The 20,993-nt window shown below is 42.0% G+C and overlaps 1 protein-coding gene across 3 annotated transcripts in view; it reads left to right on the top strand.

Annotated features, from left to right (window-relative positions):
- Positions 1 to 20,493, top strand: part of NKD1 (NKD inhibitor of Wnt signaling pathway 1) — a 106,185-nt gene extending 85,692 nt beyond the window's left edge. For 2 of the 3 annotated variants that reach the window (XM_088471957.1, XM_088471956.1), the window contains 6 exons: positions 4,251 to 4,346; positions 7,938 to 8,027; positions 9,043 to 9,190; positions 12,935 to 13,016; positions 16,372 to 16,502; positions 18,388 to 20,493. In XM_088471957.1, the coding sequence (XP_088328083.1) occupies positions 4,251 to 4,346; positions 7,938 to 8,027; positions 9,043 to 9,190; positions 12,935 to 13,016; positions 16,372 to 16,502; positions 18,388 to 18,968 (1,128 nt within the window). In that variant the 3' untranslated portion in view covers positions 18,969 to 20,493. The remainder of the gene's footprint in view (positions 1 to 4,250; positions 4,347 to 7,937; positions 8,028 to 9,042; positions 9,191 to 12,934; positions 13,017 to 16,371; positions 16,503 to 18,387) is intronic. The other variant, XM_088471958.1, reaches the window with a different exon arrangement.
- Positions 20,494 to 20,993: the final 500 nt, after the last annotated feature.

Raw genomic sequence — 20,993 nt, 5'->3', positions numbered from 1 at the left:
CACTGCCCGATGCGGCCGACAGTTACTGGGTAAATATCGCATCGGACGGGCATGCTGGCCAATCCAGCATGCCCGACCGAGCAATATTTAACCCTCGGTCGCCCGCACACACGCTACAATTATGGGGGCGATCCGCCGATATCAGGCGGATCGCCCCGATAATTGTAGTTTGTATGGCCAGCATTACTAATGTTCAGGAGTGTTGTGTAGATGCTGTTTGCTGACTGATGCCTGCTCTATGCAATGCATTTAAAACCAGTTATTAACATTGTGATCAGTGGCGTGACCTCCAATGACCTCTCCAATGCAATTAAAACAACCACATTTCACATTTGACATTGCGAGTTCACTGGTAATTAAGATTGAACTTTCTCTTTTGAACACAAATCAAAAGTCAATGGGTCCTAAGCAAGGCCGGCCCTAGCCCAAATTTTTTGATAAGCGAGTATTTTTTTGGTGCCCCCCTATGCAGTGCCCCTTTTACAGTGCCCTCGGTAGTGGTCCCCCCAGTGCAGTGCCCCTTGTGCCCCCAGTAGTAAGCCCCTTATATAGTGCCCCAGTAGTACTCCCCCCCCATGCAGTGCCCCCAGTAGTTGTACCCCCCTATGCAGTGCCCATTATATAGTGCCCCTAGTAATAGTCCCCCCTCTTGTAGTGCCCCCAGTAGTAGCCCCCAGTAGTATTCCCCCCTTGTAGTGCCCCCAGTAGTAATCCCCCCTTGTAGTGCCCCCAGTAGTATTCCCCCCCTTGTAGTGCCCCCAGTAGTATTCCCCCCCCTTGTAGTGCCCCCAGTAGAATTCCCCCTGTAGTGCCCCCAGTAGTATCCCCCCCTTGTAGTGCCTCCAGTAGTATTCCCCCCCCCGTAGTGCTCCCAGTAGTCCTCTCCCTTGTAGTGCCCCCAGTAGTATTCCCCCCCTGTAGTGCTCCCAGTAGTCTCCCCCCTTGTAGTGCCCCCAGTAGTAATCAACCTCCCCCCGCAGTAGAGACATAATGAAAAAAAAAACACTTACCTGACACCCGCTCCTGCTCCCGCTGCCGAGATCAGCTCCTCCGTCCGCCGCTTTGCATTATGGGAGTGACACGTCATGGGAGTGACGCGTCACTCCCATTACCCACTGCGGGAGCCGGAAGATGTCCGGCTCTGGCAGTGGGAGCAGCAGCCGAACACACAGCCCAAACACACAGCCGCCGGCACCGGCAGCTGTGTGTTTGCTTTAGCTGCTGATGAGAGTCAGACAGACTCTCATCAGCTGCTAAAGCAAACACACAGCTGCCAGGCCGGCGACTGTGTGTCTGTGCTGTGTAGCGCTGACCGAACTCCGTCCGGTCAGCGCTACACACGCGGTACAGCTGTGTCACAGAGACACAGTCTGCACCGCGGCCCGCATGGTACGCAGCTGAGGCGCCCTTCACTATGTGGCGCCTTACGCAGCTGCGTACCATGCGTAACGGGAGAACCAGCCCTGGTCCTAAGCAGCGGCGGCTCTAGAGGTGGGGCTGCAGTGCAGTCCATAATTGAAATAGAGGAGCCGCACCAACTGCCTCCACAAACACTGCCAAGCATCGCCGGCCTGGACTCACTGGCATTTGGTGTGGCTCCCTTATTTGAATTTTGGACTGCGCTGCAGCCCTGCTCCTGGAGCCACCCCTGGTCCTAAGCCTACCTGCCACTCAGCTCAATCTGTTTTGCAAAGTGCTAAAACATTGTTTAGAAGAAAGTAATAAACCTGACCCTAATCCTGGCTGCAGTGTAAGGGGGTCATTCAGACCCGCTCGCGAGCGGCAGGACGCTTGCAAGCGGGTCGATGTTCCCCACTGCACATGTGCACGACGGAGGGAACTCCGTCGTGCGCATGCGCGAGACTCGGCGAGCGACGGGCTCACCATCGCTCCGGGTCTCGCAGCAAAGGGGGCGTGCTGTCGATGTTGATTGACAGCACGCCCCCTTTGGTGGGCATGCCGGGGGCGTGCCTGCCAGACGGAGGCGTTCCCATGGGAACGCCTACCGTCTCAAGCCGGCCCCACTGACATCACTAGTGATGTCAGTGGGATTGATTTTGGCTCTGATAGAGCCAAAATCACTACAGGGCTTGCGGCAGCGAGACCCTACCGCAGGGTCTCCGTCGCAAGCCCGATGGTCGCGATGGTCAAGACCATCGCGACCATCATCATGGACGCTCACATAAGCTGTGGGTGGTAACCCACAGCTATGCGAGCGTCCATGAGGACGCTCCAAAAAAAGGTAGGAGGGCCCTGATTCAGAGCGAGCGCTCTGGTCAGAGCGTTCAGCTCTGAATCAGGCCCTAAGTTCTTTCTGAATGAACGGAATGTGGGCAGGACGGCTGACCGGGTGAGTAGTAAAGAATTCTGACCAATATCTCTTAGTCTTTACTAGGGATGGCCTTCGACCAACAATGGTTTACAACCATCTATGGTCTGATACAGATGGCATATTATTTATTTTGTTATCACTGGAAGTTCCCGTAAGTTGAACTTCAGTGGCAGATATCCAATGGCAGCCACAGTCAGACTGCACATGTGCACCCTGGGACCATCAATGGTTTTCACCTGTTGGTCTAAAACCATAGACCATTAATTGTCAATTAACCCGTCAATGACCATCCCTTCTTTACACAGACTTGATACATGTTAGCTGAAATTACTAGGTCACAAGTACTAGGTACAAGTAGGTTAGAGACAACTGTTTTCTACCAGGAAGCAGCAGAAACAATTAATACATGCAATCTTATTTTCAGTTAGGGGACACAAATTAAAATATGTGCAGAATTACCTTTAAAGGAAATGTAAACCTGTATAATTGTAAAGTAAGGTGTGGGTGTACTGTATTTAGATATTTGATGTACACCAAAAGTATTGATTATATCACAGACATCACATTAATGCTTATGGTGTTCCCCTGATAGTTTTAAAGCATAGCTTTTTTCTTTATCTCTGATCCAGACCTCCGCTTGCTTCTGCGTTACCTTCTCATAGGGAATCAGCCTACTTGCTAGTACCATGTAATGTGAGACTGGTACCATTTGCAATATCTCAGGCTCGCTTATTACAGTCAGGAGTCTTTGAACTCAGTAGGGGACACAGACTCTTTAGAACTGCCAGAGGGAATGGATTTCAGTCAGCAAATCTAGCAGGTAACTGGGCTGCACACAACCCAGGGCTATTTTCAGCAGTTTACTTTGCTGGTTTCAACTTGATGTATTTTAAGCAGCCATTCACTGTCTCTCCGTGATTCAGAACAATATAAGGAAGGAGTTATCAGGTCAATGTCCCCGATCTGTTATGTGAATTGTGAATGCATGTATAGGGTCATTCTGTAGGAAAAGGTTTTCTGTGGTGATTCTTATACGCCTGTGTGTCTGACATTGCCTTACTCTATTTCACAGTTATACATGGTTCTAAACTGAGTGCAATATACAGTGACCTGTCCCAGGTTTTAAATATTCAGCTCAAGACAGTCAGCCGCACTAATATACAGAATTAGCAACTGCACAGACACAGATAAGTGTCTGAAAAAATGTCTTCCTTGTTAGTAAATTTAATCCAAGAGCTGACTGACCATACTCAGTATCCTGCGGAGGTGGCTCCTTTGTTAGTCACCGAAAATATAATGCTTTACTCTAGCTCTTGGGATAAATTTACTCTTAATCCTTATCTGTGTTATGGTTTCTGATTTAATAGAAGTAAGAATTGCAGGACAATAAAATAACATAAACAATAAACCAAATTTGCAGAATTGGTAACCCTTGTGTTCTGATAGACCATATCAGCAGCAGCTGTGTCAAACAATTAAATCTAGCTCCTCTGTTCATTTCTATAGATTTAATTAAATTCAATATTTTTTTTAATCATTTCTTTATTCATCAGAGCAAAAACATAGTACATCACTTCTCAAAATAGAATTGGTAATCGTATTACAGTAATAGTAGGTAACTAACAATAACAATCCAATAAAGGAACCGCATAATGTTCATTACAGGAGTGTATTTATAGCAAGATCAATATACATTATATAGTCCCCCCCACACATGGCTGGCAAATTCAATATTATTTTAATAGAATTTAGTCTAATGCATGACTTATAGCATACTGTACATGTAACCCACTTTATTTTTAGTTGATGCACATATATAAAATAAATACAACAGTCCTTATTGAATAGTAGCAGATTGTGGGACATTTGATAAATATTTGGAAACCTGTATTTTGAACTGAGTACATTGTACTTTTAGGAACTTCAGTGTGATGTTTCTGTGGAAGAAGATAACCGGCAAGAATGGACGTTCACGTTGTATGATTTTGACAACAGTGGAAGAGTCACAAGAGAGGTACTTAATATTTGTGTTTCTTTGTTAAATAAAATCAGATTGAACAACTCATGTCCTACATGTTATACTTGGAATGTGCCAGTCTTAGGCATTTTTTTGGAAAATTTGTCTCTTGATTATATTATACCTTTAAATATGTAGTGGCAAAGTCCAGTCACACAGCAGGACCTTTCACCAAAAGAGGAGCCCGGTGTGTATAATAGAGTCCAGGTTCCTGTATTCCACTGTCGCTAAAGGGCAAAGTAAAACAACACCCTGCTGCCAGGAGAAGCTCACAGTAGGTCCTTAGTGGGCACCCAGCTTCTTGATTCAGCATCCTCTTAAGTCATGACCTTGCATTTGCTGGTGATGGGGGCCGATCCAAGGTGCTGAAGTCCCCTGCTATGGTACTGGTGCTGACTGATGCATACAGTAGGTCTCCTGATAACTAACTGGGGTAGCTTTGACACTTCCAGACCTTTAAGGAAAATTACAACCAGTTGGGTAGATACATCATTTTTTAATCCTTTTTTTCTTTTTTGGTGCATGTTAAGGAACGTGACTTGTTAGCCACATCGTGTCTGCATGGGCAACTTAATCGCAAGACACCACAAACTTTCTTCCTTTGGAATGTCTCATGGGAATGAAATAGCATTGTAGCACTTAATCTCTGACTACCAGATTTCCCCATTAATTACTGCACATAAGTTGCACAATAAGCAGAACTTAGACAGGTGACTTTGAGTTGATAGACCAGTGTTTTCCAACTCTAGTCCACCGGGAACCCTAAAGCTGCCCATCCACTACTAGATGCTGGGACGACGGCACGATTATGACATAATGATCTTGCCGTCGTCCCCCTAGGGGTGAAGTGCATACACTGAACGCTCAGACGTTCAGTGTATGCAGATCAATCATCCCCGAACATGGCAACCTGACGGCAGTCGTCAGGTTGACCGTCATGTTCGGGCTATGATAGATGTTAATAACGACCAGAGGGCATGCACATCGCTGGTCGTTTTTAACATTTTACTGCCCGATTTGCGGGTGATTACGAAGCGATTGAGCGATAACGACAGTAGTCATTGCTCAATCGCTAGGTTTAATCGCCTAGTGGAAGGGCAGCATTACAGTTCGTGTTTTTCAGGTTTCCTTTCAGAATCACAAGTGAAGTAATTTAGTAATAAATACACTTGTGCTGAAGCACGGAGTATGGAAAACATGCACTGTTAGCATTCTCTGAGAACTGGAGTTGAGAAACACTGTGATAGATGTATGATGGTACGCTGTGTTAACGTGCCTGCACACTATGTAATATCGTGAGCAATTTCCCTTGAACCCTCCCCGGCACCCCGGAACACGATGTGCAGCAAAAGCTGCACCATGCGTCACAAGATCTATCGTGCACGATCTAAAGATTTGCCAATCTTTAGATCGTACAGATAGCAGACAGATTCTTGCATGGATCAGGGATATCCCTGATGCATGCATCTGTCTGTAAAAAAATAAACACAGATGCACAGACTGGATCAGTGAGACCCATCCGTGCTGCTGTGTTTAAAAAATAAAACCTGTGTATATAAAAAAAAAAAAAACGTTGTGGCCGTTGCTGCTTCTACTTAAGTACGGGGGACCCCTACGTCGTTTGTCCCCTGTATTTTGCACAACCAGCACTGGGTCACTAAAGCCCGGGGTAGGTTGCTCTTTTGGGGGGGGGCCCGCTGTTTGTTTTTTCAAAGGTTTATTAATTTTTATTAGACACAGATGCACAGACGGAGATCCGTCCATGCATCTGTGTCTTCATACTTGCAGCATGGAACTCCTTGTTCCATGCCTGCAAGCCTTGTAGCCGAATGACATATCGTACAGCAGCAGGCATGATCTGAAGATGCGATGTACAACTCGCGGGGACACTCACGATTAGGACATATTTTATACAATCTCTCGTACCGATGCATCGGAATCGGGCGGATCGGGTAAAATATCGCCTAGTTTGTAGGCACCGTTTAGGCAGACAGGGAAGACTGATGTGTGTATCAGGTTAGCACAATGGCAGAGTGGTTAGCATTGCAGCCTTACTGGGGTCATGGGGCCCTATCTGTGTGGAGCTTGTATATTCTCCAAAAATTTTTTATCTTCCTCCCACTATTCCAAAAAACAAACTGGTAGGTTAATTGGCACTGGCACCATAATGTGCATGTGTGTCCCTAATATTTATGTGATAGGGAACATAGATTGTAAACTCCACTGGGACAGGGACTGATGTCAATGAGCAAATCTCTGTAAAGCACTGCAGAATATGTATGCACTATATAAATAACTAAGAATCTATATAATAAAATCAACTGCTGATGAAAAATGATGTAGAAATATTGGCATGTGTCAGTGATGTTCCTTCCAGAGAGTTCCAGCATAACGGACACCTACAGTCTCCAAACACTTCTGTTATTTCCCATACTTACTCATCGTATAACACCTCATGATGCTCCTGACAATCAATCAATAACAACATCACACCATTATCCACAACCAAAATTGTATAAAAGTACAGAAAAAAGGAAAATGTCACACATGGGCGCACGGGGCACACACAGAGGAGAAAAAGTGAGGACATCCCAAAAAAATACAATTGTAAAGATAAAATATAAAAATATAATACTAAGGAAAATCTATAAAATTAAGTGCTGATAAATATTATGTCATTATGTTGGTGTGTATGTGTACACATCGGAACTACTGCCGAGACTTATTATAAAACAAACACTCATAAACTGAGCACTCAACTACCCTGCCCCTGTTTCATCCCTAAACAATAGCCCTCCTTTATGTTTAAAAAAAGAATCCAGGCACGCAAGCATGCAAATTAGGTCTGCTATGCACACATCACGGGCCAACTCTTTGTCTATTCAGCGAAATAACTGAAGACGGGCCCATGGAGGTGGAGGTTCTGAAGTCTAAAGAAAAGTGAGTTATACCCCTTCAGACATACGACCCGGGAAATTTCCTGCTCAGATTCCTTAATACTTATCCAGTATATGTGATCACACAATTATTAAAACATTTTTTTTACCACAATTAATTTTTAAATATGTATAGTTTGCTCTGTGGACATGTACTTTCCCACATGTCTGTAATACTGTCATTAAGACAGACATATCTAGCACTTCTGTATAGCATGTAAGTAAATGTTGGTATGCCATCATCATGCTTCAAGTTAATTTGGATTTTTATTTATTTTACTTTTATTAAAAAACTAAAAGAAAAAACAGTTGTAGTATGAAAAAATAATAATAATTCCCGCGAGATTAAAAACTGGAGATAAAATGTTCATATGCAAGAATCCAGCCCTGTACTGGTCCTGACCCTAAACTGTGCCCCATTCATGTTAATCCCTCTGGCCTGTGTAGTATTCTTTGGGAAATCTCTGTATATGAAATCCTTCAATCTGGTAATGACACATTCTGTGACTCTACTGCCAAGTGAGCGTAGGGAACACCCTGGTTCTAATAGCTTTGATTCGTTCACTGTCTTTGTATGTGAGTTAAGATAATGCCATTGCTCTAATACTCCTGTTAAAAATAATTAGCTAATAGAGTTTTCCTCCTTTGACAGTTCAATGTATTTTGCTATCAAGGTCTTTTTCCACATCTGACAGGCGGCCCCGTAATTATCTTTGTAGAGAAAATGGCTAATCAGATTCTGGTAATTGAACTAATGTTATGTCATTTGTGAAGTGTTATAGACGTGTTTGAGGTTTTAAAGACCCAGATCGCCCTCTTCTGCTGGCTTTTCATGTCTTTCGTGCCATGAAATATTTTACTTGTCCCTTTGACAGCAAATGAATCAGAATTACGGTACCTTTCGTAATAGTGGGTATAACTTCCCTTACGTTTTATCAAGTACAGAATTAAACTTCTCTTCTTGGACAAAAAAGTGGTTTTACGATACCCTACAGCTGTGTACCCTAACAGTCCAGGTTTTAAGTATATCCATGCTTGTGCACAGATGGCATAATCAAACTGACTGAGTTACTAATTACATAGTCTGTGCTTAAACATGGATATCTTTAAAACCTGCACTGTTATGGTCATTTTAGGACAAAGTTTGAGAAACACAACCCTACAATACCATCCTTTCTGAAATTCACAATTATTAATTCAACAACGGGTTGTAAAATCTTTGTTAAGGTGCCCACACACTGGACGACTCGCAAAAGATGCACTGTCATCAACAAATTTCCTTGAACTCCGCGGGCAACTCAACGGCACTCCTGGGCAGACGATATCTTGCTAAACTGTACAATGTGATTAACGACCTATCGAGCATCCTTAACGATTTCCAGTTCATCGTTAAGGAGATTGGCAGATCTTACCTACTGTAGGTAAGACTGGAAGGTACAACAAACGACCCGCGGGACCGCGCATCGGATCGTTATCGTTCCTGGAAGCTGCACAATTTGCACATTTTTAAACGATGTATCGTTCCGATGCGTAGTTTTTGTGCAAATCGTGCCTAAAATCTTCCAGTGTGTGGGCACTTTTAATGATATCACCTACTTACACAGGTGCCACAACCTGGGCAAAAGGGAAATGTGTGTAATGCTACCAGTACTTTCTGGGCATAGCCAACATTAAGTTGTTATTGATGAACATTCTGTTGTTGTTTAAGAAGCTGTAAACCACTCGAGTGTACTAACTGTTATCTTGTTTTTCTCCAGGACATTACAAGTTTGCTGCATACAATATATGAAGTATTTGATGCATCAGTCAATCATTCTTCTAGCTCCAGTAAAACCCTTAGGGTCAAGCTATCCGTGGCTCCAGATGCCACACTGAAGAAGAGGACAATGTTACTGAAGCATGCAGGTATTACAAATCATCTACATTGTTTTTTTTGTTTTATTTGAACTCAGAGATTGGGAATGTAATCAGAATACTGATAGAATGACATACAAGTGTAATACATGTAGAAATAAATGTAATAAGCACATTGCATTTTGCCCCAATTTGCGATTAAGTGCTTTATTCAATTAGAAGCGAAAAGCCGAGATCCGTGAAAAAGTATCGACAATTGCGACTTTTCCCCAGGCGAAAACTTATCTCCGTTTTCAATTCCATCCGCTTTTCGCGTACGCGGAAAGTCAATGCAATGTAAAAAAGATTCGCCTCTGAGTAGCAGGAGAAAAGAAGTGCAAGATTTCTGTTTTGGGGTGCATAGGTGGGGAAACCTCTCAGCACCCTTGGGACAGCCCCCCAATGGACAACTGTTTAAAATAATTCCTAAAAAAAAATTTAGAACACCCCAAAAAAGTACTTTGAATTTTGGGTCAAAAAAGCCCAAAGTGGGGGGAAAAGTTCACAAACAAGCGAAATAAGGTTCTGGGGGTGCTCTAAGAAGGGGTCAAGGGTTTTTGGGATTGCAGGTGCTTTTATTGTGGTGGAAATTCGCAATTATTAAAACGGCACTTTAGAGATATTAAAATATGCTAGCACCCATTTTCAGGTACCCCAAATTTGACAGAACTACTTATTTTCTCCAAAAAATACTGCTTTATGCTACTCTTCACCACTTGTGCAAAGACGCGAATAAGTGGCAATTGTGCGAACAGTAGTATTAGGGCTAATCGGGCACTACTTCATTGATCCCCAATGTTTCTGCATTTTTTGGAGGGGGATCAGGCTCATTTCCCTGATTCTGACACCACTTTTCGCCTGTTCTGACATCGCTTGTCGCCGTTTTCGTGTCTTCTGGAATTGAATAGGGCAATTTGCCGGTACGCGCATGATAAGTTTCCGCGGCTAAAACACGCAATGTAGGGGAAAAGTCCGGCAGGCGGAACTTTATTACGTACAATAAAAACTAATTGAATACTGGCCTTAGTCTTCATTCCAATTCAAATAGTTGTGAGGTGAGACAGTCAGAACAAATAAAGGAAAATTACAACATTTATAGTAGTTCTCTGCTGATTGTAATGGAAGACATCAATGTTCTTCTTATTAATGAAACAGTAGATATTATGGGTGAATAACCTCACTAGAATTCAATGGGTGGGCCCAGTAGTTGATTTCAGGGGTTATGCCCTTTGGTGTATTGGAAGTATTTTTAATTTGAAGCTTAATTTCATTTGGAAGTTTATGTTTGCAACTTTCCTAAAACTGAAGGGGACCCCTCCTCTATTTGCTTTGTAAAGGGTTGTTTCCACTCAGTCCATTTTTAATAGATATGCTAAAATTTATTTTTTTAAAAGCTGATAGTTAGGTGGGTGTTGGGCAGCCATGCCTGCAGGATGTGTTTCTTTGTTGCTGCTGGGATTGTGAGTAGTTTCCTTAAATCTAAATGTGGTGTTATGTAGAGTTATAGATTACAGAACGGCCTATTCTGGAGACAGTGGGACCAAATTTTAATTTGTATCCAGATTTTCATATAAAGGGGCAGTCCCATAAACAGTGGTAAAGGTTTGTGTTAGGATTACCCCATTTAGGGCAATGGGGGGTGCTACTCATTCTGATGTAGATGGGCCATAGTTATTTCCTGTAATATAGATTAACCAGCATTTCTGGAGGAATATCTTATGCTAATGAAGAAAATATGTTTAATTTGCTGTCCGGCACGAATTGTTACTTTGCGACAAGGGCTAATATAAATTACTTCTGAATGATTGCAGAACTACGGGATGTAGTCAGGAAACCGACGGTCAAAATCTCGACCGCCGGCTTCCTGACTGTTAAATACCGGAATGGGACTAATGATAGGTGTCTAAATCCCTACACCTATCCACCTGCCTAAAACCCGACGCCCGGCATACCGAACAAAGGTAATTCAGGCGTCAAGACCGGACAGCCGCGGGGAGGGAAGGTTAGGTTTCAGGGCTCCCGGGGGGACTTTGGGGTAGGCACCCCTCCCCCGGGAGGGTTAGGCTTAGGCTAGGGGAAGGGGGGGTCAGGGTCAGGCACCCCCCCGGGAGGGTTAGGCTTAGGCTAGGGGAAGGGGGGGGTTAGGGTTAGGCACCCCCCGGGAGGGTTAGGTTTAGGGTGTGGGGTGGAGGGGTTAGGTTTAGGCACCCGTGGGGGGAGGTTAGGGTTAGGCACTAGGGGGGTGGTTAGGGTTAGGCACCAGGGGTGAGGTTAGAATTAGGCACCCCTAAGGGAGGGTTAGGGGGGGGGAAGAGGTAGAGATAGTATACTGACGGGCGCTGTCGGGATCTTCACCCATCGGGCTACCGGTGTCGGAAATTTGACCGCCGGACTAACATCCGGCTGTCATTCATATCACACCCCAGAACTACTGTATCTTGCTGATATAAAATTTTTGTTGGTATGCAAAATACATTTTCTAAAATCATCATTTTAGAAAGGAATATTTTGAGTAATCATAGGGTCAGATTCAATTTAACCCCGAAATGTATTATCAGCCCTGAGCTATTCAATCAAGGATCACTACCCCATGCGTTAAGCCCCAGAGGGTGCACTTAACACCGATTTTTCCTTGCACTCTTAGGAACTGTGAGGAAAAATTTGTGTTAAATGCACCTTCTGGAATTTAACGCGCAGGGTTACCCATAGATTCCAGCACTTAATGCAGAATCTTTGGGTTAACGCGAGTTACCCACAGGTTCACAGCGCAGGGAAATTGACTAATAATTGAATAGCTCCAGGCATTATACCCGGAGTTTTACCCGCACGGTAAACACCGTAGGTAATTGAATCTGCCTCAAAAAGAAAAAGTTGCAGGTGTTGCCAGGATTCAAACTTTAGAGCTGACCTTTTTGTGTTGATTTTGTAGCGGTCATGAATGTTTTTAGGTAATTATATTGTTATGAAGCCATTTACATGTCTTGGAACTAGCAACTGCGTCAATAAGTGGTTATCCACCTTCAGATGACATCCCTCCTGCAAATTTTAATAAATAGATTCAGTTTTTGCCCTTTTCAGACTTAGTTTACTCTACTTTCTCTGACATAAGATTGCACACAGATAAGGAAAATAGCTAAGGGTGTATACACACCAGGACGATATCGGCACGTTTTGGCTGATATGGCCAAATTGGAACGACAAATCGTGCATATCGTGCAGTGTGTATGCCCGATTTGCGCACTCCCGCGGTCGCATGCGATATCGTGTGATTGGCCATGCTGCACGGCCAATCACACGATATCGCATGTGAGGCTGTACATATTAATGAAGGGCGGAACAGTGATCTTTCATTAAATCTTTTAAGTGTGTAACGGCAATCATGCGATGTCCAGGGTGAAGGCAAATCGCCCTGAACATAGGCACAATTGCCGGTCGTTTAGGTGTGTACCCACCTTAACATAGCACATAATGTAGCCAGAAATATTAAGCAATGAATTTAGTAAAAATTGCAGCAGAGCATGTACAAGCCAAAAAAATAAACGTCATCTGAAGGTGGATAATCCATTTAACAACCAAACCTCTCCTATCCAACACTACCCCTATTGTATTTCCGTCTATAATAAGAGAGGATTATATTGTGAGTCATTGTTGGAATTGTTGGCTACCTGTATAGCTACATTCTAGGAAGGTTGCCTGCCACACTTGAGTGGTGTGGGTGTCTGTCAGTCTAATGACTGTCAGTTTGTTTACTTACAGAGCTACAGAGTGGGAGACATCGGAGCGAGAGTAAGGTCAACGACGATTTGCGGAACTCTGAAAAGAAACGAGGGTCCTCAAGGTACATTCTATTAGCTGCAATGTCCGCATACTTTCATGCTGGTCAGAAAAAAATAAATCCATATTAGTTAATTAGTTAAAGGAAGCAGGACAGGTCCTCTATGGACTGCTACAATTATTATTGTGCCTGTATAGAAATGAAAGATTTTGCTACGTAGATTTAATGCATAAAATCTGTAATGGTGAATTGAGAATGAAAGTGAATGTCCCAAATTCCTCCCGGACTATTTATGTTGGCAGCAGCTGATCTGTACTCTCCTTCCCAGTGCCTTGTTGTCTAACATTCCAAGCATGGCTGCAGCTCTTGTGTCTGCGCTGGGTCTCCGAGTGGAGAGACTCTGGCGCTGACTTAGTCCTCTCTCTATGATAAAGAACATCTTGCAGCCTCCAGAATCTTGAATTTACAGTTCTGGGATTTACAGAGTTCAGTATATTTGGAGGGTGAAGTCAGACAGCTGAAAAGATAAAAGGGATTGTTATGTCTGAGAGCTAAAAATGTGACTCTGAGATAAGGAGACACAATGGGGACATTATATAGATCAGTTTAGAAACATTCCCTGACAAATCCAGGTAAATTAAATCATAATTATATGGGATTATAGTAAGAATAATCACAAAACTTGCAACCCACTATTGATGGACGTGTTGAATGCATTTCATGGCTCTTCTTCATTGCTATCACCTCTATCCCCACAAGTTAGACCATATCTGCTTACTAGGGAAGCCAATCCCGCCTCATTTTTTCAATCCCGGAATTCGGACTGGAAATAATCTCAGTCCCGGGATTCCCGGGATTAATTTGATGTTATTTTATTCCTGTAATTTGGGGGCTGGGGGCCATGAATGTTTTATTTTTCCGGTGAGTCTGTGCTTCTGGCCAAAAAGCACAGGCCCACAGGACAAAAACTAAAACTTTCAGGGCCCCCAGCCCCACACAGGAATAAAATAACTTCCATGGCACCCAGCCAGCTGCGCAGCAAGACCACTGACATCACATGCAGCCGCTCAGCTACACAGCCTGCCTGCCAGGCCAGGCCAGCACACTCTCACCCAAGTGCTCAGCGCTGCCCGGCTAAACTGCCCATTTGCAGTTCTATGTCGGAAATCTGTCCGGGAACCCACTGATCCCGGGATTGCCCTCCCTACTACTTACTTTCCCAGGATGTCCGGTTGTCTCCTCTTGGAGAACAAGCTACTCTCCTGCATCCTGCCCTCTCACAGTGAAGTTGCAGGGATGGGGGGTGATGACATGATTCTTGGCTAATTGTGCCTCCAGTGCTCTGGCCCTTCTGTGAGAGAGATTTCTTTTCCTCCTTCCTTACCCCAGACTTTTACTTTGGTGATATGTAATCCCTAATGACATGACACCACAATTTTACCTCAACCACTCAGTTAGCAGTGACTTGAAGTATAAGGGCTTGGGGGTGATTCCATGATAATACAAATCACACTCCATGAGAAGTAGGCAGCTTGCATAATATACTAGAATTTGGAAACTGAGAACCGGTCAAACTCCCAAATTTGGTAGTATCCAGGAGTCTACTGGATTAGAGTGGACAGATGTGCCCTGATGATCAACAACACAACTATTCTGTTGTGTCCCGAACCTCTCTGAGTTGGGCAGAGTAAGCTGCTGAAAATAACGCAATGCTATAAATGAGAGCTAGCTCAAATGTAGATTGCTGCTGTTATCCAATCAGGAGCCAGCTTCCATTGCTAGCAGTGTGTCTGATTTAAACGCCATCAGATGCACTACTCTGCCTCCACTCCTCCTACCCACAGGCAGCTGCAGCTCCGGATCAACAGAATAGTTGTAGTGGTGATGATTCCTGGGGGCAGAACACAACCTAAGTAAAAGTCTGGGGTAAGAAAGGGAAAAAACATCTATAATTTTGCAAAACACATGGAAAACACATTACACATTTACAGCAGTGTATGAGCAGTACATAAGAAAATTACATGAACACTAAAACAAATTTCTTTTAATTGTCCTATTTCTGTTCTGTTGATTTTTAAATACGACTTTGTGGATTTATAATGCATGTCAGTATTTTTTTCCTCTTGATGCAAATCCAAAGGGAGATCATGATTAATTCATGCCTACGATTTGCATTGCATAGACTATACAGTATATCTTACATTTTAAATATATCTATACAGTATGGGGTCTATTCATGAAGCAGTGAAGTGTCCTGTTTAGCAGAAAACAAGGCACTTCTCTGCTTGGTGTGTCCCAGAGGAGAGTGCTGCTCGTGAAGCTTTTGACTTCTCCGGCGGGACACCTGCTTAGTGACGGGATCGCACCACCATACATATGTATAGTGATTGTGATTAATAATGGATTGTGTGCATCCTCTGTATTATCTCCTGAATGGGGGAGGCAATCGGAATACTTGCCTGTTCTCGAGGACGTACTCCGTTGTAACTCTGTCTCTTGCAATCCCATTAGCCTTTGCGGACACATGCGCAGTATACAATTTAATACAGTGCATGTGCATAGATTTGAATGGGAAAAAAAACGGTAAGTCTGCGGAGAAGACCACAATGCAGCTGATGCATATTCTGCTTTGCATCGCATCACTGCAGTGCCTATATGAATCGCTCCTTATCTAAACTATAAATCGCATTGAACAGATGCGATCTATAGTGAAAACTAACATATCTTTACCGCAGAGTTTCATGAATAGACCCCAATATCTTAAGTCCTAATTTATATTTTCTATACGTTTACATAATCAAATAAAACTAGTTTGTTTGTAAAACTTCTGTCCCTAAAGTTTAAACATTCTCTGGATCAGGGGTATGCAGCGTGTGGCACTGCAGTTGCTGTGGAACTATACATCCCAGCATGCCCTGCCACAGTTTTGCTGTTAAACCTGTGGAAGTGCATGATGGGATGTGTAGTTCTTCAGCAGCTGGAGTGCCGATCGTTGCCTAACCCTGTTCTAGATTACAGCAATCTCTAGTGCGTTCTGGAGTTATAACTATGCGTCTTTTTATTACACCGGGTTTTAGACTAGTTTCAGTCCATATGGAAATCTATGCTGTCACAGTTGCTGCAGCATTCTATACAACAGGAGTCTCTCCGTATGGAGATTTAAAAAATAATAATCAGAAACCATACAGCCATACATTTCTCTGATCAGGCTTTCAGATACTGCAAATGATATTCTAATCAGGTCTAGGGTCAAATTCTGTGTTTAAGATGAAGTAAAAAAAAAAGAGATGATCAGACAGCAAAATGCAGAAAAATCCTCCGGCTTGTAAAAAAAAAGTGTATGCAGATGCTTTAATCTGTTTATAGATGTTATGCGAGTGGTTCCCAGATGTATCCTGTTCTTTGTTATCTCCTGCAGACATAACCCAGCTGAAAATGAAACAGAACAGACAGAATGTCTCCGGCAGTGCGTGGATGAGAACATTGAGCGGAGAAACCACTACTTGGATCTTGCAGGAATAGAAAACTACACATCAAGGTTTGGGCCAGGTACGTGTTACTGAGAGTTTCGTTCTGGAAAATAGGCTACAGGAAAGCTAAAATGTAGTTTATCTGAAAGCCTGGATTGGCTGTGTTTTTATGTGAAATGAAACCCTTCACTGGGGAAAACTCCTTTTTACAGTAGTAACAAGAGAGTTTAGGGAGAAATGTCCTAAAGCAAGGGCTTGTTAAACCGCCGGCTTTGAGCAATTTCCTGAGTTGTTTTAAAACAGTCAGATTTACTAAAGACCAAACCGCCAAGAAACCACCAAGTCAGACATCGAATTTCCAACTTTGTTATGTGTTGGAAATACAAATCATTAAATTTAATTGTTAAACTTATATACCAGAAATTTATCAAACCGCTGTAAATTCCACTATAAACCTCATAGGAAAGAAAATTACGGTTGTCAGACGAGATAGCTCAAACCACATTCTGATTGATCTTGCCTGCCAGAATGCTAAAATAAAATAAAAAAATAAATGCATTAAAAAATGGAAATAAAAACTCCTTCAATTTCTCTAAATAGTAGTGCCCCACTCATGAAATTAATGATAGTGCCCCATTCATAAAGTAAAGAAATATTAGTGCCCCATTCATGAAATATATTGATTATTGTACCATCATACAAAAAAAGCAATATTTTGTCTGTAGTGAATAATATATACCTAAAATCTTCTATTCTTGACCTAAGTCATGTGAAAAGTTAAAAACCCACATAGACTTAACGGATTGCCCTCAAGGAGCTTCCATCACCAACTGAGTTAATGCCGGATAAACCCACCAATCTCAAGATCTCCTACATTTAAGGGATTCAATAACTTTTTTTGCAGAAGTGTCAGAGCATTATATTACAATAACTCATTTTAGCGGGAGCAGCCATGCTGCTTCTGATCATTATGTATAATTAAATATCAGTTTTAGTTTCTATTTTAACTGTGCCCTCTATAAGCCATATTAATAACTTTTATAAGGCATCCCTGGTGCATCTCTCTTTATATTCAACTACTAGTAGTTTTTGACCCATCTTGTAACAGGTCCGTTCCCTGCTCCCTTCCCGCTATACTTACCCTTGTAGCTGGCAAAGTGGTCATCCTCTCCTCTCCTGATGATCTGTCCCTTCTCCGACACTGTGGTGGAAACCGTTGCGTGGTAAATGCCCAGCTCTCTCTACATATGTCGGAGACAGGACAGATCACCATCATTATTATATAGATATGAGATCTAAAATAGTCTAAATAAACATTTATTTAATAACATTTATATAGCGTAATATAGAGTAATAGGAATTTGATACATAGGAATAATTGCTACATATTGCATAAAGTGTTTAGTGGGCTGTATGAACCAGTCATATAGGCTTGTTGGCAGACATTTTGGCCTTGGGTCTGAGGGTTGTTTAAGTATGGAAAAAGACATGTAAATTTTGTTTGAACTGTGTAGAAGGGAGATAATTAGGGAGTGCATTCCACAGATTGGGTTCAGCCCCCCAAAAAAACCTCCTGTAATGAATGGGAGCAGTTAATGAGTCTGGTTGAGAGATGCAGATCTTGGGCAGAGCAGAGGGTTTGAGCTGGGAATTTTTTTGAGCAAGAAAATAAATGAATGTTGTGGAAAAAGAGCATGTGAGGGATTTGCCAAGCATGGTACTGTATGAAGGCCATAGTGAACACTTGGTACAAAGACATGAACATCATCATGTCTTTTTTATGTCTTTGTATGTTAGTAGAAGTATTTTGATTGAACTGGTAAAATAAATGTAGCCCAAGCAAGAAATAACTTATGCAGTGTTACATATGTATAATTTATACCCATTTTCTGGAAATAATATTGTCCTCACTACAAAATTGTTTGTTTACTATAAAAGTTAAGTAAAATTAGCTTTTTTCTCAGGATCTCCTGCCACAGTTGAAAAACCAGATTCACAGACCAGAGTTTCTAATCAGATGAGATCTCGTTCCCATGAACCAGAAACCCTCCATCTTCACCAGAGGAGGTCACAAGCTTTGGATCCTGGACATTTCAGTATACTAGACCCTTCTCATCCAAAGATGGTAGAACTTCAACAAAGGCAACGAGGTCAAGAATCCAACAGACATTCTGTGAGAAGTCCAAAAGCTGCAAATAAAAATGCAACCACACCGGTTACTCAGCCAGGAAGGACAACGAGGAGCAAACCCAACCATGCTGTGTCAATTCCTTTGACTTCCCCAACTGCAGTTATGGGCCAGAGCTACCCCTATCACCCTTTACCACCTCAGCAACCTCACAGAAAGAGTAAGCAGAAAGCCAAGGAAGGCCACCAGATGTGCAAATCCTTCCAGTCTCCTGTTAACGTAGTGGAAAAAGAGCATGTGAGGGATTTGCCAAGCATGGTACTGTATGAAGGCCATAGTGGACACTTGGTACAAAGACATGAACATCATCATCACCACGAGCATCACCACCACTATCACCATTTCTACCAAACATAAATGAGGACCACCTATTCCAATTCTTTGAGAACAGGCCATAATTTGGAAGTCCATTTTGAAAAGGAAATGTTGTCAGTAATAAATCAAATTGATTGATTATTACATTTATTGACATGTCGTGGAACAGCAGAGTGGACCCAAACATCTATTTCTGCCTACAGTTAAATAGATATGGAACTTCAAATTAAAAATCACGAGCACTTCATTTAAGCTGGAACTATGGATGGAGTGTTGTTTATACATCCAATAGACTTATTGCACACAAGCCTTTAACAGAGAAATAATCTGAACTGTTTCATACACCAGATAAAAGAAATACTAACAGAGAAAACCCACAAACAGCACACTACCTCTAGTATTATTCTTACTTTGTGTTCATACTTAAGGCGAGTAGGCTTAATATATGTGCGTATATCGTACTATAAATAAATGTATGTATGTACATACGTATATATATATATATGTTTTAGTTTGCCTAATGCCCGTCTTTATGAACACAAGAAGAAAGTTGCCAACATAATATATACTTAGCTTAACAAGTTCTTTCTTACTCTTATAATATTTATATGTGAGGTATTTTAAGTTGTCATTTTTATCACAGGGAGGCTATTGACAGTTGAAGCAATCTTACCATTAATACAAAACTACTGGCTTTATTTACTAAGCACAGGTTTTTGTAAGCCGCTGCCTCCTGGTGGGTTGCTGGTGAAAATTTAAAACGGCGTGCTTTCCACTGACTGAGTGTGCCGTTTTAAGTTTTCACCAGCAACCCGCCGGGAAGCAAGCCGCTGCTTCATAAATAAAGCCCCACGTGTAAAATTAAAGGCCTATATCACAGTCCATTACTGCTAGAGGTGCCTTATACAACCACAAGGCTTAATTAATACAAACAGCTTCCATAACAATCAGTTAGATATTCGAACACTGTCGTCTAATCGCATCCGCTGTCTTGTTGGCTGCTTTGAATTACAGTACATGTTTGCACTGTTTTGTTCAAGGTTTTGTTGGACAGGTGATTATAAATGAGGTAAATTATCCACATCTTACAAGATCTCCTCATACTTCATATATGCGTTACAGTTTCCAAGTTCAAAGACATCACTTTAACTCCTGACCTACATATTTCTCCTGATCTAGGTTTTTTATTTTGTTACTTTAAAAGTTGGCAAGTATATAGTATAAATATATAAATATATATAAATATATTATCTGTACACTCAGGTACATTTTTTGCGTTAAAACAAATCTGTGGTTTGGGTATTTGTAGCATTCTGTTCCTTTTTTTTTTATTATTATAATTATTTTATTTCAGAGTTTTTATGTATTATAACAGAATCTTGTGTTCAGGGTCAAATTCCCATTTTTTTCTTAAAAAAAGAAAAGAAAAAACTGAATTGTGAAGGAGTGTATTTAAGTTTTTTAATTTGTTTTTATGTTTAACATAATAAAAATATACCAGATATTAGGGTTGTACTTGTCATGTAGGGTTATTGTCTCCCATACAGGAATAGCTAGCTTATGGAAATAACTGTGGAGACAGCCATTTTGTAGACTGGACCAATATTACTGAGAATGAGGCACTTTCTCCCTTTAACGTTTGGTCATTTCTGCCAGCACCTGTCCCATTCACTGCTTTCCAGTGCTTCACCTATCTGGTGTTTCATATCCAGCCTCATACAGGCCTGAAGATCTTAATTGATGAATGCCGACTCTGGTTGCTTGGATATAGAAAGTGTACACAAAGCTCTCACCTATGTGTATCCTATTCGGATGATCTAGCAAATGAAAAAAGGTGTATTATGTATGCAAAAAGAAGGATTCTGCATATAGAATGTATAGAATCAGAGAAACTCCTGTGTTCAAATGATATGTATTTACACAACCAATGAGGGGAGACTACAAACAAATCAGTAGTGTAATTTGAAAAGCACAGTGAAGCAGTGTGCTGGTATCTGTCTCACATATGGCAATGTGCATAGTGTACCCCAAAGCCATGCTATAGGATATCTTGTCGGTTCCTATCAC

The sequence above is a fragment of the Taudactylus pleione genome, unplaced genomic scaffold (assembly GCF_031769625.1).
Source record: "Taudactylus pleione unplaced genomic scaffold, aTauple2 ptg000117l, whole genome shotgun sequence".
Classification (NCBI taxonomy): Eukaryota; Metazoa; Chordata; class Amphibia; order Anura; family Myobatrachidae; genus Taudactylus; species Taudactylus pleione.
Note: the sequence above shows the minus strand (reverse complement) of the source record. Positions and strands in the feature narration are given on the sequence as shown.